The sequence below is a fragment of the Astyanax mexicanus genome, chromosome 3 (genome assembly GCF_023375975.1).
Source record: "Astyanax mexicanus isolate ESR-SI-001 chromosome 3, AstMex3_surface, whole genome shotgun sequence".
NCBI classification, from domain to species: domain Eukaryota; kingdom Metazoa; phylum Chordata; class Actinopteri; order Characiformes; family Acestrorhamphidae; genus Astyanax; species Astyanax mexicanus.
The window spans coordinates 40382957-40397396 of record NC_064410.1 but is presented as its reverse complement, the minus strand read 5'-3'; the positions used below and the strand labels follow the sequence as shown (position 1 = coordinate 40397396).

Below are 14440 nucleotides of genomic sequence, written 5' to 3'. Positions count from 1 at the left end.
TTTCAATGTTCTCAGCTTCTCTGAGCAGCTCAGTCTTTGTCTGTTCCAGTTGGTCTTTCTCATCTTCATTTATTTGTTTCTGGAGTTTTATGTTTTCCAGAAGTTTCTCCAGATTTAATTTCTTTTCCTCCATCTCATCTGTTTCTGTCTTTAGCAATTGTCTGTTTTCTGCTACTATCTCTTTTTCACTGAGTACATCTTTTCTCAGACGCTCCATATTTTCTCTTTCCCTGTTCATCTGTTCTTTTTCTCTCTTTATTTCTACCTTTTCACTCTCAATGTTGTTCTTTTCCTCTTGGAATCTACCAAAGGTATCACTCATTTCTTTTTCTTGTCTCTCAATTTCAGACTTCCTCTGCTCAAGCAAATTCTGTTCAATCCTAATTGTGTTCCTCAAGTCATCCAGCTCTTTTTGTTGTTTTTTAGTCTCTTCTTGCAGTCGTTCTAGATCATCCTGTCTCAGCTGAAGTCTTTCCTTTTCATTTTCAATGTCATTGATCTGATTTGAAATATTTACATTCATCTGCTGAATAGTGTCTCTCTCTTTCTGTAGCTCGGTCAGGTTTGTCTCATGCTTTATTCTTTCTTCATCAATTTGATTTTGTAGATCTTCCTTGGCTTTTGTCATTTCTTTTTTAGTCGTCTCCAGATCAGCCTTCTCTTTAGCAAACATTTCTTTCTCAAATTCAGTTTCTTTTCTTTGCTTTTGGATCTCAGCAAACAAACCATCCAGCTCTTCTTTTCTCTTTTGGTTTTCCTCAGCAATTCTGTTGGCCATTTCCTCTACCTTCACTTTTTCATTCTGTATAGCTAACTTCAGCTTCTCCATGTCCTCAGCTTCTCTCTCTAGCTCCACCTTCATCTTCTCTAACATTACTTTCTCATCAGATAGAACTTCTTTCTCATATTTAATGTCCTCTGACTCTCTGTTCAGTCTGGTTTTGAGTTGTTCCACATCGTCCATGTCTCTGTTTAACATTTGCCTTTGATTTTCTATCGCTTCCTTTTCATCAAGCAACTCTCTCTTCAGCTGCTCTACATTTTCCATCTCCCTTTTCAGTGCGTCTTTCAAACTGCTCTCGATTTGCTGTTTCTCTTCAAGAAATTTAGACCTCTCTTTTTCAACGTCACTCTTTTCAGTTTTCAACACGTTTTCTATTTCTTTCTTTTCTTTATTCAGTTCATCCAACTTCTGTTCAAGCTGTAGTTTCTCTGTCATCATGGAGTCTCTTATGTCATTCATATCTTGTTGTTGTTTTGTGATCTCTACTTGGATCTGCTCCAGTTCATCTTTTCTGAGTCTCAGTTGTTCCTTTTCAGTTTCAATATCATTGATTTGGCTTGATACGGACACTTTCATCTGCTCAAGTTCCTCTCTCTCTTTCTGTAGGTCTTTCAGCATCATTTTATGTTGTTCTTCGTGTTCAGTGATCTGTTTGTCTAGATGTTCTCTGGATTTTTCAAGTTCTGTCATAGACCTCTCAGGATCACGCATTTCCATTTTCAGCTTTTCTTTATCAGATAGCAGTTCTTGCCTTTCTTTTTCAAAGTCATCATGCATCGTATTTAGGTCTTCCATTTTTCTCCTCACTTCCTCAGAAAGATTTGCATTATCCTCTCTCTCTTTTTTAAGTTGAGCAGACATTTCTTCTACTCTCTGTCTTTCTTTCAGTGTTTCTTGTTTTAAGTTTTCAATGTTCTCAGCTTCTCTAAGCAGCTCAGCCTTTGTCTGTTCCAGTTGGTCTTTTTCATCCTCATTCATTTGTTTCTGGAGTTTTATATTTTCCAGAAGTTTCTCCAAATTTAATTTCTTTTCTTCCATCTCATTCATTTCTGTCTTCAGCAATTGTCTGTTTTGTTCTACTGTCTCTTTTTCACTGAGTACATCTTTTCTCAGACGCTCCATATTTTCTCTTTCCTCCTGCAGATCACTGTTCATCTGTTCTTTTTCTCTCTTTATTTCTGCTTTTTCACTCTCAATGCTGTTCTTTTCCTCCTGGAATCTACCAAAGGTATCACTCATTTCTTTTTCTTGTCTCTCAATTTCAGACTTCCTCTGCTCAAGCAAATTCTGTTCAATCCTAATTGTGTTCCTCAAGTCATCCAGTTCTTTTTGTTGTTTTTTAGTTTCTTCTTGCAGTCGTTCTAGATCATCCTGTCTCAGCTGAAGTCTTTCCTTTTCATTTTCAATGTCATTGATCTGTTTTGAAATATTCACATTCATCTGCTGAATAGTGTCTCTCTCTTTCTGTAACTCGGTCAGGTTTGTCTCATGCTTATTTCTTTCTTCGTCAATTTGATTTTGTAGATCTTCCTTGGCTTTTGTCATTTCTTTTTTAGTTGTCTCCAGATCAGCCTTCTCTTTAGAAACCATTTCTTTCTCAAATTCAGTTGCTTCTTTTTGCTTTTGGATCTCAGCAAACAAACCATCCAGCTCTTCTTTTCTCTTTTGGTTTTCCTCAGCAATTATGTTGGCCATTTCCTCTACCTTTACTTTTTCATCTTGAATAGCTAACTTCAGCTTCTCCATGTCCTCAGCTTCTCTCTCTAGCTCCACCTTCATCTTCTCTAACATTACTTTCTCCTCAGATAGAACTTCTTTCTCATGTTTAATGTCCTCTGACTCTCTGCTCAGTCTGGGTTTGAGTTGTTCCACATCGTCCATGTCTCTGTTTAACATTTGTCTTTGATTTTCTATTTCTTCCTTTTCATGAAACAACTCTCTCTTCAGCTGCTCTACATTTTCCATCTCCCTTTTCAGTGCGTCTTTCAAACTGCTCTCCATTTGCTGTTTCTCTTCAACAATTTTAGATCTTTCTCTTTTAATGTTACCCTCTTCAGTGTTTAAAACATCAGCCATTTCTTTCTTTTCTTTATTCAGTTCATCCCACTTCTGCTCAAGCTGTAGTTTTTCTGTCATCATGGAGTTTCTCATGTCATTAATTTCTTGTTGTTGTTTTGTGATCTCTACTTGGATCTGCTCCAGTTCATCTTTTGTGAGTCTCAGTTGTTCCTTTTCAGTTTCAATATCATTGATTTGGCTTGATACGGACACTTTCATCTGCTCAAGTTCCTCTCTCTCTTTCTGTAGGTCTTTCAGCATCATTTTATGTTGTTCTTCGTGTTCAGTGATCTGTTTGTCTAGATGTTCTCTGGCTTTTTCAAGCTCTGTTTTAGATCTCTCATGATCATGCATTTCCATTTTCAGCTTTTCTTTATCAGATAGCAGTTCTTGCCTTTCTTTTTCAAAATCATCATGCATCTTATTTAGGTCTTCCATTTTTCTCCTCACTTCCTCAGAAAGATTTGCATGATCATCTCTCTCTTTTTGAAGTTGAGCAGACATTTCTTCTACTCTCTGTCTTTCTTTCAGTGTTTCTTGTTTTAAGTTTTGAATGCTCTCAGCTTCTCTGAGCAGCTCAGCCTTTGTCTGTTCCAGTTGGTCTTTCTCTTCCTCATTCATTTGTTTCTGGAGTTTTATGTTTTCCAGAAGTTTCTCCAAATTTAATTTCTTTTCTTCCATCTCATCCATTTCTGTTTTCAGTAATTCTCTGTTTTGTTCTACTGTCTCTTTTTCAGTGAGTACATCTTTTCTCAGACGCTCCATATTTTCTCTTTCCTTCTGCAGATCACTGTTCATCTGTTCTTTTTCTCTCTTTATTTCTGCTTTTTCACTCTCAATGTTGTTCTTTTCCTCTTGGAATCTACCAAAGGTATCACTCATTTCTTTTTCTTGTCTCTCAATTTCAGACTTCCTCTGCTCAAGCAAATTCTGTTCAATCCTAATTGTGTTCCTCAAGTCATCCAGTTCTTTTTGTTGTTTTTTAGTCTCTTCTTGCAGTCGTTCTAGATCATCCTGTCTCAGCTGAAGTCTTTCCTTTTCATTTTCAATGTCATTGATCTGTTTTGAAATATTCACATTCATCTGCTGAATAGTGTCTCTCTCTTTCTGTAACTCGGTCAGGTTTGTCTCATGCTTATTTCTTTCTTCGTCAATTTGATTTTGTAGATCTTCCTTGGCTTTTGTCATTTCTTTTTTAGCTGTCTCCAGATCAGCCTTCTCTTTAGAAACCATTTCTTTCTGAAATTCAGTTGCTTCTCTTTGCTTTTGTATCTCAGCAAACAAACCATCCAGCTCTTCTTTTCTCTTTTGGTTTTCCTCAGCAATTCTGTTGGCCATTTCCTCTACCTTTACTTTTTCATCTTGAATAGCTAACTTCAGCTTCTCCATGTCCTCAGCTTCTCTCTCTAGCTCCACCTTCATCTTCTCTAACATTACTTTCTCCTCAGATAGAACTTCTTTCTCATGTTTAATGTCCTCTGACTCTCTGCTCAGTCTGGGTTTGAGTTGTTCCACATCGTCCATGTCTCTGTTTAACATTTGTCTTTGATTTTCTATTTCTTCCTTTTCATGAAACAACTCTCTCTTCAGCTGCTCTACATTTTCCATCTCCCTTTTCAGTGCGTCTTTCAAACTGCTCTCCATTTGCTGTTTCTCTTCAACAATTTTAGATCTTTCTCTTTTAATGTTACCCTCTTCAGTGTTTAAAACATCAGCCATTTCTTTCTTTTCTTTATTCAGTTCATCCCACTTCTGCTCAAGCTGTAGTTTTTCTGTCATCATGGAGTTTCTCATGTCCTTAATTTCTTGTTGTTGTTTTGTGATCTCTACTTGGATCTGCTCCAGTTCATCTTTTGTGAGTCTCAGTTGTTCCTTTTCAGTTTCAATATCATTGATTTGGCTTGATACGGACACTTTCATCTGCTCAAGTTCCTCTCTCTCTTTCTGTAGGTCTTTCAGCATCATTTTATGTTGTTCTTCGTGTTCAGTGATCTGTTTGTCTAGATGTTCTCTGGCTTTTTCAAGCTCTGTTTTAGATCTCTCATGATCATGCATTTCCATTTTCAGCTTTTCTTTATCAGATAGCAGTTCTTGCCTTTCTTTTTCAAAATCATCATGCATCTTATTTAGGTCTTCCATTTTTCTCCTCACTTCCTCAGAAAGATTTGCATGATCATCTCTCTCTTTTTGAAGTTGAGCAGACATTTCTTCTACTCTCTGTCTTTCTTTCAGTGTTTCTTGTTTTAAGTTTTGAATGCTCTCAGCTTCTCTGAGCAGCTCAGCCTTTGTCTGTTCCAGTTGGTCTTTCTCTTCCTCATTCATTTGTTTCTGGAGTTTTATGTTTTCCAGAAGTTTCTCCAAATTTAATTTCTTTTCTTCCATCTCATCCATTTCTGTTTTCAGTAATTCTCTGTTTTGTTCTACTGTCTCTTTTTCAGTGAGTACATCTTTTCTCAGACGCTCCATATTTTCTCTTTCCCTGTTCATCTGTTCTTTTTCTCTCTTCATTTCTGCTTTTTCACTCTCAATGTTGTTCTTTTCCTCTTGGAATCTACCAAAGGTATCACTCATTTCTTTTTCTTGTCTCTCAATTTCAGACTTCCTCTGCTCAAGCAAATTCTGGTCAATCCTAATTGTGTTCCTCAAGTCATCCAGTTCTTTTTGTTGTTTTTTAGTCTCTTCTTGCAGTCGTTCTAGATCATCCTGTCTCAGCTGAAGTCTTTCCTTTTCATTTTCAATGTCATTGATCTGTTTTGAAATATTCACATTCATCTGCTGAATAGTGTCTCTCTCTTTCTGTAACTCGGTCAGGTTTGTCTCATGCTTATTTCTTTCTTCGTCAATTTGATTTTGTAGATCTTCCTTGGCTTTTGTCATTTCTTTTTTAGTTGTCTCCAGATCAGCCTTCTCTTTAGAAACCATTTCTTTCTGAAATTCAGTTGCTTCTCTTTGCTTTTGTATCTCAGCAAACAAACCATCCAGCTCTTCTTTTCTCTTTTGGTTTTCCTCAGCAATTCTGTTGGCCATTTCTTCTACCTTCACTTTTTCATCTTGTATAGCTAAGTTCAGCTTCTCCATGTCCTTAGCTTCTCTCTCTAGCTCCACCTTCATCTTCTCTAACATTACTTTCTCCTCAGATAGAACTTCTTTCTCATATTTAATGTCCTCTGACTCTCTGCTCAGTCTGGTTTTGAGTTGTTCCACATCGTCCATGTCTCTGTTTAACATTTGTCTTTCATTTTCTATTTCTTCCTTTTCATAAAGCAACTCTCTCTTCAGCTGCTCTACATTTTCCATCTCCCTGTTCAGTGCGTCTTTCAAACTGCTCTCGATTTGCTGATTCTCTTCAAGAAATTTAGACCTCTCCTTTTCAACGTCACTCTTTTCAGTTTTCAACATGTTTTCTATTTCTTTCTTTTCTTTATTTAGTTCATCCAACTTCTGTTCAAGCTGTAGTTTTTCTGTCATCATGGAGTCTCTCATGTCATTCATATCTTGTTGTTTTGTGATCTCTAGTTGGATCTGCTCCAGTTCATCTTTTCTGAGTCTCAGTTGTTCCTTTTCAGTTTCAATATCATTGATTTGGCTTGATACAGACACTTTCATCTGCTCAAGTTCCTCTCTCTCTTTCTGTAGGTCTTTCAGCATTATTTTATGTTGTTCTTCGTGTTCAGTGATCTGTTTGTCTAGATGTTCTCTGGCTTTTTCAAGTTCTGTCTTAGATCTCTCATGATCATGCATTTCCATTTTCAGCTTTTCTTTCTCAGATTGCAGTTCTTGCCTTTCTTTTTCAAAATCATCATGCATCTTATTTAGGTCTTCCATTTTTCTCCTCACTTCCTCAGAAAGATTTGCATTATCCTCTCTCTCTTTTTTAAGTTGAGCAGACATTTCTTCTACTCTCTGTCTTTCTTTCAGTGTTTCTTGTTTTAAGTTTTCAATGTTCTCAGCTTCTCTGAGCAGCTCAGCCTTTGTCTGTTCCAGTTGGTCTTTCTCTTCCTCATTCATTTGTTTCTGGATTTTTATGTTTTCCAGAAGTTTCTCCAAATTTAATTTCTTTTCTTCCATCTCATCCGTTTCTGTCTTCAGCAATTGTCTGTTTTGTTCTACTGTCTCTTTTTCACTGAGTACATCTTTTCTCAGACGCTCCATTTTTTCTCTTTTCTCTTGCAGATCACTGTTCATCTGTTTTTTTTCTCTCTTTATTTCTGCTTTTTCACTCTCAATGTTGTTCTTTTCCTCTTGGAATCTACCAAAGGTATCACTCATTTCTTTTTCTTGTTTCTCAATTTCAGACTTCCTCTGCTCAAGCAAATTCTGTTCAATCCTAATTGTGTTCCTCAAGTCATCCAGTTCTTTTTGTTGTTTTTTAGTCTCTTCTTGCAGTCGTTCTAGATCATCCTGTCTCAGCTTAAGTCTTTCCTTTTCATTTTCAATGTCATTGATCTGTTTTGAAATATTCACATTCATCTGCTGAATAGTGTCTCTCTCTTTCTGTAGCTCGGTCAGGTTTGTCTCATGCTTTATTCTTTCTTCATCAATTTGATTTTGTAGATCTTCCTTGGCTTTTGTCATTTCTTTTTTAGTTGTCTCCAGATCAGCCTTCTCTTTAGAAACCATTTCTTTCTCAAATTCAGTTGCTTCTCTTTGCTTTTGGATCTCAGCAAACAAACCATCCAGCTCTTCTTTTCTCTTTTGTTTTTCTGCAGAAATTCTGTTGGCCATTTCCTCTACCTTCACTTTTTCATTCTGTATAGCTAACTTCAGCTTCTCCATGTCCTCAGCTTCTCTCTCTAGCTCCACCTTCATCTTCTCTAACATTACTTTCTCCTCAGATATAACTTCTTTCTCATGTTTAATATCCTCTAACTCTCTGCTCAGTCTGGTTTTGAGTTGTTCCACATCGTCCATGTCTCTGTTTAACATTTGTCTTTCATTTTCTGTAGCTTCCTTTTCATCAAGATACTCTCTCTTCAGCTGCTCTACATTTTCCATCTCCCTGTTCAGTGCGTCTTTCAAACTGCTCTCGATTTGCTGATTCTCTTCAAGAAATTTAGACCTCTCTTTTTCCATGTTGCTCTTTTCAGTTTTCAACACATTTTCTATTTCTTTCTTTTCTTTATTCAGTTCATCCCACTTCTGCTCAAGCTGTAGTTTTTCTGTCATCATGGAGTCTCTTATGTCATTAATTTCTTGTTGTTGTTTTGTGATCTCTACTTGGATCTGCTCCAGTTCATCTTTTGTGAGTCTCAGTTGTTCCTTTTCAGTTTCAATATCATTAACTTGGCTTGATACGGACACTTTCATCTGCTCAAGCTCCTCTCTCTCTTTCTTTAGGTCTGTCAGCATCATTTTATGTTGTTCTTGCTCAGTGATTTGACTTTGTAAAATTTCTCTGGCTCTTTCTAGCTCTCTTTTTGAGATCTCAACATCATGCTTTTCTAATTTAAGCTCGTCTTTCTCAGCTGTTAGTGCTTCTTTCTCTTTTAGAACCTGTGCTACCATTTCTTCTACTTTCAGTCTTTCATTCTTTGTTTCTAGTTTCATTTTCTCAATCTCCTCAGAGTCTCTATTTAGCTGTGATTTCATTACTTTCTTATCAGGATCTAATTCTTTCTGAAGTTCTAAATCTTTGCCAAGTTTTAAATTCTGTTGTTTTACTTCTTTAAGTTCAAGCTCTGTCTTCTCATTTTGGTGCATCATATCTTTCAGTCTCTCTTCAAGCTCTTCTCGTTGTCGCTGTATCATGCTACTCATAACCTCCAACTCTCCTCGTTCTCTCATATTCTTTTCTTCTCTGTATTGCAAGTCCCTTTTTCTTCTTTGCATTTCAATCTTTAACATTCGTATCTCTTCCTTCTCTCTCCTGATGGACTCCTTGTTTTGTTCCATTTCTAGTTCAAGCCTTCTCAGCATCTCTCTAATTTGTTCAATTTCTACAATGAGCCTCTGCATCTCTGCATCCATCTGCTCTTTGTGATCTGCCTCCACCTGACCCTCTGCCATTCTGTTTTCCAGATGAAATTTTGTGCTCCAAACCATTTCTCTGGTTCTTTCAATCTGATTAATCAGTCTGATTATCTCAGCATTTATCTCCTCTTTTTCTTCCAGGTCTAAACCTATCTCTTCTACTCTCGTCTCAAATTCTTCTCTTGCTCTTTGGATCTCTGCTTTTACACATTCCATCTCATAACTGTCTATATCAGACTCTACCTTTTTATGTTCTATTTCTTCCATTGATTTTTGCATTTCCAACCTCATTCTGTCCATCTCCTCTTTTTTCCTGATTGCCTGTTTCGTTTTTTGATCAAGCTCTTTTTTCTTTCTGTCCATTTCTTTTTTCATCAGCTCCATTTCTCCTATCTCCCTTTTTGCTTTTTGTATTCTGCCTTCTAATTCATCTCTTTGCTGTTGGATTTCTTCCTTGACTTGTTGCATCTTTTTCATTTCTGTTTTAGCTATTTCCATTTTATTCTCGACATCTTGTTTTTGCCTCAGTATTTCAGCCCTCATCTGCTCTATTTCTTCTTTCTCAATTTTATTCTCTGCAATTTTATTCTCAAGCTCCTCTTTTTGTTGCTGCAAGTCTGCCTTCAACTGCTCAAGTTTGTCAATTTCCACCTTTGTGTTTTGCATTTTGGCCTCTACTTCCTCGCTCTGTTTTGCTAATTGCACTTTCATGTCTTGCATCTGGATAACCTCATTTGTCATCTCCTCAATCTTTTTGTTAATTTCCTCCTCTCTCTGCAGTTTCTCTTTGTCATCTTGTTCTTGTCTTTCTGACTCATGCCAAAGTTGTTCTCTTCCTTTCTTTTCTTCATTCAGTTCATCCCATCTCTGCTCAAGCTGTAGTTTGTCTCTCATTATGGTGTTTCTCATGTCATCCATTTCTTGTTGTTGTTTTGTAATCTCTATGTGGGTCTGCTTCAGTTCATCTTTTTTGAGTCTTAGTTCTTGCTTTTCAGTTTCAATATCATTAACTTGGCTTAAAATGATGACTTTCATATGCTCAAGCTCCTCTCTCTCTTTCTTTAGGTCTGTCAGCATAATTTTATGTTGTTCTTGCTCAGTGATTTGACTTTGTAAAACTTCTCTGTCTCTTTCTAGCTCTCTTTTTGAGATCTCAACATCATGCTTTTCTAATTTAAGCTCGTCTTTCTCAGCTGTTAGTGCTTCTTTCTCTTTTAGAACCTGTGCTACCATTTCTTCTACTTTCAGTCTTTCATTCTGTTTCTCTAGTTTTATTTTTTCAATCTCCTCTGAGTCTCTTTTAAGCTGGGATATTATTAATTCCCTATCGAGGACAATTAATTTCTGAAGTTCTAAATCTTTGCCAAGTTTTAAATTCTGTTGTTTTACTTCTTTAAGTTCAAGCTCTGTCTTCTCATTTTGGTGCATCATATCTTTCAGTCTCTCTTCAAGCTCTTCACGTTGTCGCTGTATCATGCTACTCATAACCTCCAACTCTCCTCGTTCTCTCATATTCTTTTCTTCTCTGTATTGCAAGTCCCTTTTTCTTCTTTGCATTTCAATCTTTAACATTCGTATCTCTTCCTTCTCTCTCCTGATGGACTCCTTGTTTTGTTCCATTTCTAGTTTAAGCCTTCTCAGCATCTCTCTAATTTGTTCAATTTCTACAATGAGCCTCTGCATCTCTGCATCCATCTGCTCTTTGTGTTCTGCCTCCACCTGACCCTCTGCCATTCTGTTTTCCAGATGAAATTTTGTGCTCCAAACCATTTCTCTGGTTCTTTCAATCTGATTAATCAGTCTGATTATCTCAGCATTTATCTCCTCTTTTTCTTCCAGGTCTAGACTTTTCTCTTCTATTCTAGTCTCAAATTCTTCTCTTGCTCTTTGGATCTCTGCTTTTACACATTCCATTTCAAATCTTTCTTTCTCCGTTTCTGCCTTTTTAAGCTCCATTTCTTCTTTTGCTTTCTGCATTTCCAACCTCATTCTGTCCATCTCCTCTTTTTTCCTTATTGTCTGTTTCATTCTTTGTTCAAGCTCTTTTTTCTTTCTGTCCATTTCTTTTTTCATCAGCTCCATTTCTCCTATCTCTCTTTTTGCTTTTTGCATCCTTCCTTCTAATTCATCTCTTTGCTGTTGGATTTCTTCCTTGACTTGCTGCATTTTTTCCATTTCTGTTTTTGCTATTTCCATTTTATTTTCGACATCTTGTTTTTGCCTCAGTATTTCAGCCCTCATCTGCTCTATTTCTTCTTTCTCTGTTTTATTCTCCGCAATTTTATTCTCAAGCTCCTCTTTTTGTTGCTGCAAGTCTGCCTTCAACTGCTCAAGTTTGTCCATTTCCTCCTTTGCATTTTCCATTTTGGCCTCTACTTCCTCCCTCTGTTTTGCTAACTGCACTTTCATGTCTTGGATCTGGATAACCTCATTCTTCATCTCCTCCATCTTTTTATTGATTTCTTCTTTCTCTCTCTGTAATTTCTCTCTGTCTTCCTGTTCTTCCTTTTCAGTCTCATCCCAAAGTCGTTCCATTTCTTCTCTCAGTCTATTAAGTTCATTCTTGACCTTTTCATATGGCTCTTTTTCCTTCTCTGTCTGCACACGTATCCTCTCCAGTTGTTCTCTTTGAAGCTCAATTTCTTCTATGTTTTGTCTAATTGTATCCTCTGCTTGTCTGACCCTTTCTAGTCTACTTCTTAAATCTTCTCTTTGCTCTTGAATCATCTGCTCTACTTTTTCCTTATCTAGTCTTATAGCCTCATTTGTTCTGTGTAGAGCTGCTTTGTCTCTTTCCAGTTCAGCCCTGAGTCTGTCGAGTTCCTCCCGTTCACTTTGCAGCTTGTTCTTCCTCTCTACATCCTCTTTTATTCTTTCATACTGCTTCTTTTCTATGTCCTCCTTCATCTTCTGCATCTGGAACTGAAGCTGTTCCAACTCTTGCCTCTCTTTTTTTATCTCACTTGAGTGTCTGTCTTGGATGAGCATTTCATTCTGCAGTGTTGCTCTGAGCTGCTCAGTCACCTTTCTCTCTTCCTGCACTTCTTGTAAAGTTTTCTGCAAACTATCCTTTTCAGTGTCCCTTGTTTTCTGTAATTCCATTTGAACTCTTTGTATCTCATCATTCATTTGCTCCAATTCCTCCTTCTTTCTTTGTATCTCAGCTCTGTGCTCTAACTCCTCTTTCACAGTTTCATATCTTCTCTTTTCAATCTCCTCCTTTTGTTTTTTCACAAGCAGTTCCGCTTCCTGTGCTGCAAGCTGGGCTTGATCTGCCTCATCAGTAGCTATTTTAGCTGCTACAGTCTTATTTTCAGTTTCTGCCATTTGACTCTGTAGCTCAGCTCTAATTTTGTTGATTTCATATAATTGTTGTTTGATAATTTCTCTATCTTTCTGTATCTCATCCTTCTCTCTTTCTATTTCATTGTTGATATGTGATAACTCCTTAAGTTTAGTTTTGAGCTCGTCCATTTGTTTGTTGGCTGCCTCTCTGTCCTTTGTTGTTTGAGTTTTCAGGATTTCAAAATTCTCCTTTTCTTGCAATAATTCTTTTTTGCTCTTTTCTGTATCATCTTTGACTATAAGGATCTCATCCTTCAGTTGTTCAAGTCTGTCTCTTTCTTGCTGCAGTCTTTCTCTCATCTCAATGTCTTCTTTCTCAGTCTCACGCCACCTATTTTCCATTTCCTCCTTCACACGGATGATCTCATATTTAATAAGCTCACATTGCTCCATTTCTCTTTGAACACTGCCTCTTTTCCTCTCCAACTCCTCTCTCTTTTCTTCTAGCTTCACTTTTATCTCATCCATATTTTGTTTTTCTTGTCTTGTTTCTGTAACTTGTTTTTCTATATCTTCTATTTGGGTCTGAATGTCAGCTTTCATTTTTTCCATTTTTTCATTCTCCAGTATTGTTATTTCCTTGCATGTCTCCATATCTTCTAGGGCTCGGACTGTTTTGTGCTGAATTCTCTCTAGCTCTTGTCTCTCCCTTAGGATTTCATTCTGTTGTCTTCTGAGATTATCTTTTTCAATTTTTATCTCAGCCTTCATTTGTTCAATTACTTGTCTTTCTTGTTGAACCTCCTCCTTTGTCCGAACTGTCTCCTCTTTCACTCTCTCCACTCTTGTTCTTTCCAGATCATTAGCCCTCTGAATTTCTGTTCTGATGGCCTCTAATTCATCTTTCTCTCTCTGTAACTGTGCTCTATGCTCCAACTCCTCTGTCATGATTTCATACCTTCTTTTTTCCAGCTCCTCTTTAACTTTCCGTGAGTCATCTCTCTGCTTTTCTAGAACCTCCTTTTCAGTCTGTATCATCACTTTCATCCAGTCCAGTTTTTCATTCGCTCGCTTAACTTCATCAATCTTTGTCTCAATGGATGTTATTTGTAACTGTATATCTGCCTTGGCCTGTTCCAACTTTTCCCATTCTTGCTTTACCAATTCTCCATTTAGTGCTAACTCCTCTCTTTCATTTTCAATCCTGTGCATAATTTGCTCCAACTCCTTTTCTTTTCTCGAGGTCTCTTGACGTTTTCTATCTAAGAGTCTTTTCTCATTAAGCATTTCAGCTTTCATTTGGTTTATTCTGTCCTTTTCTAGTTTTGACTCTTCTCTGTTCTTTCTAATTTCTTCTTTTGCTTTCTGAACTTCAGCTTTTACATTTGTCAACTCATCTTTCTCTCTCTGAATAACCAATCTTCGATCCAGTTCTTCTTTCTCTGTTTCATGCCATCTTTGCTCCATCTCCTCTTTTACTCTGTGTATCTCATTTTTTATTTGTTCAAACTGCTCTTTTTGTCTCTTAATGTCATCCCTTTTCCTGTCTAGATCATACCGCTCTTCTTCAAGCTCAGCTCTCACCTGATCCATTTTTTCTTTGGCTTGTTTTGTCTCTTCAACTTTCTTTTCTATTTCCTGTATTTGCCACTGTATGGCAGTTTTCATTTCTTCCATCCTGTCCTTCTCATACTTTGTAACTTCACGACTGCGCTCCATCTCCTCTTTTGCTTTCAATGTTTCATACTTCATCACTTCTATGTTCTGTCTCTCAATTGCAATTTCATCACGTCTTTGTTCCAAGGCATTCCTCTCTCTTTGTAGGTCTGATCTCAATTGCACAATCCTGTCTTTTTCTTGGTTTATCTCCTCCATGTTTTGTTGCATCGTTTCACTGACATGTTGTAGTTGCATCATCGTTTCAGCGAGCGTGCGTTCAAGCTGTATTTTCTCCTGTGTCATCCTGCCAATCTCATCTTGTTGTCTGCGGATTCTTTCCCTCATATTGTCGATCTCATTTCGCTCTCGTTTTGTTCCTTCCCAAAGTTTCTCGATCTGTTCTATGGCACGCATTGTTTCAAGTCTTCGTCTCTTCAGTGAGTCTTTCTTTAGATGTTTGTCAGTCTTCTGTCCACTTTTATCATCCTCCCTTCTCTTCTCTCCAGTAAATGAATCCGCTTCTGTCTGAGTAGACTTGCTGTTTCGTTGGCGCCATTCTGTTGGAAAGGTTCAATTTAACTTACATTCCTTATCTGTGATGCTTCTAATGTGTATTAATATTTGAACATATTTTACTAAATTCATTTTATCGACAAGTGGAGTGCTGCAAAAGCTGTGAATATT

At 37.2% G+C, this 14440-nt stretch overlaps 1 protein-coding gene and 1 long non-coding RNA gene across 13 annotated transcripts in view; one reads left to right on the top strand and one right to left on the bottom strand.

Moving 5' to 3' along the window:
- Window positions 1–14440, bottom strand: part of si:ch211-250g4.3 (extracellular matrix-binding protein ebh) — a 46144-nt gene that overhangs the window by 27121 nt on the left and 4583 nt on the right. Inside the window, exons 4-6 of one of the 12 annotated variants that reach the window (XM_049475314.1) lie at window positions 5948–14313; window positions 2489–4258; window positions 1–787 (exon numbers count right to left, since the gene is read on the bottom strand). The exon at window positions 1–787 is cut by the window's left edge and continues 27121 nt beyond it. In XM_049475314.1, coding sequence (XP_049331271.1) covers window positions 1–787; window positions 2489–4258; window positions 5948–14313 — 10923 coding nt within the window. Of the gene's footprint in view, window positions 14314–14440 lie in introns of all 12 variants that reach the window. The other 11 variants (XM_049475316.1, XM_049475321.1, XM_049475319.1 and 8 more) reach the window with 11 other exon arrangements.
- LOC125799234 (uncharacterized) lies at window positions 5577–7513 on the top strand. Its single transcript, XR_007438066.1, has 2 exons — window positions 5577–5653; window positions 7352–7513. It is a non-coding gene; the product is annotated as an uncharacterized LOC125799234 (long non-coding RNA).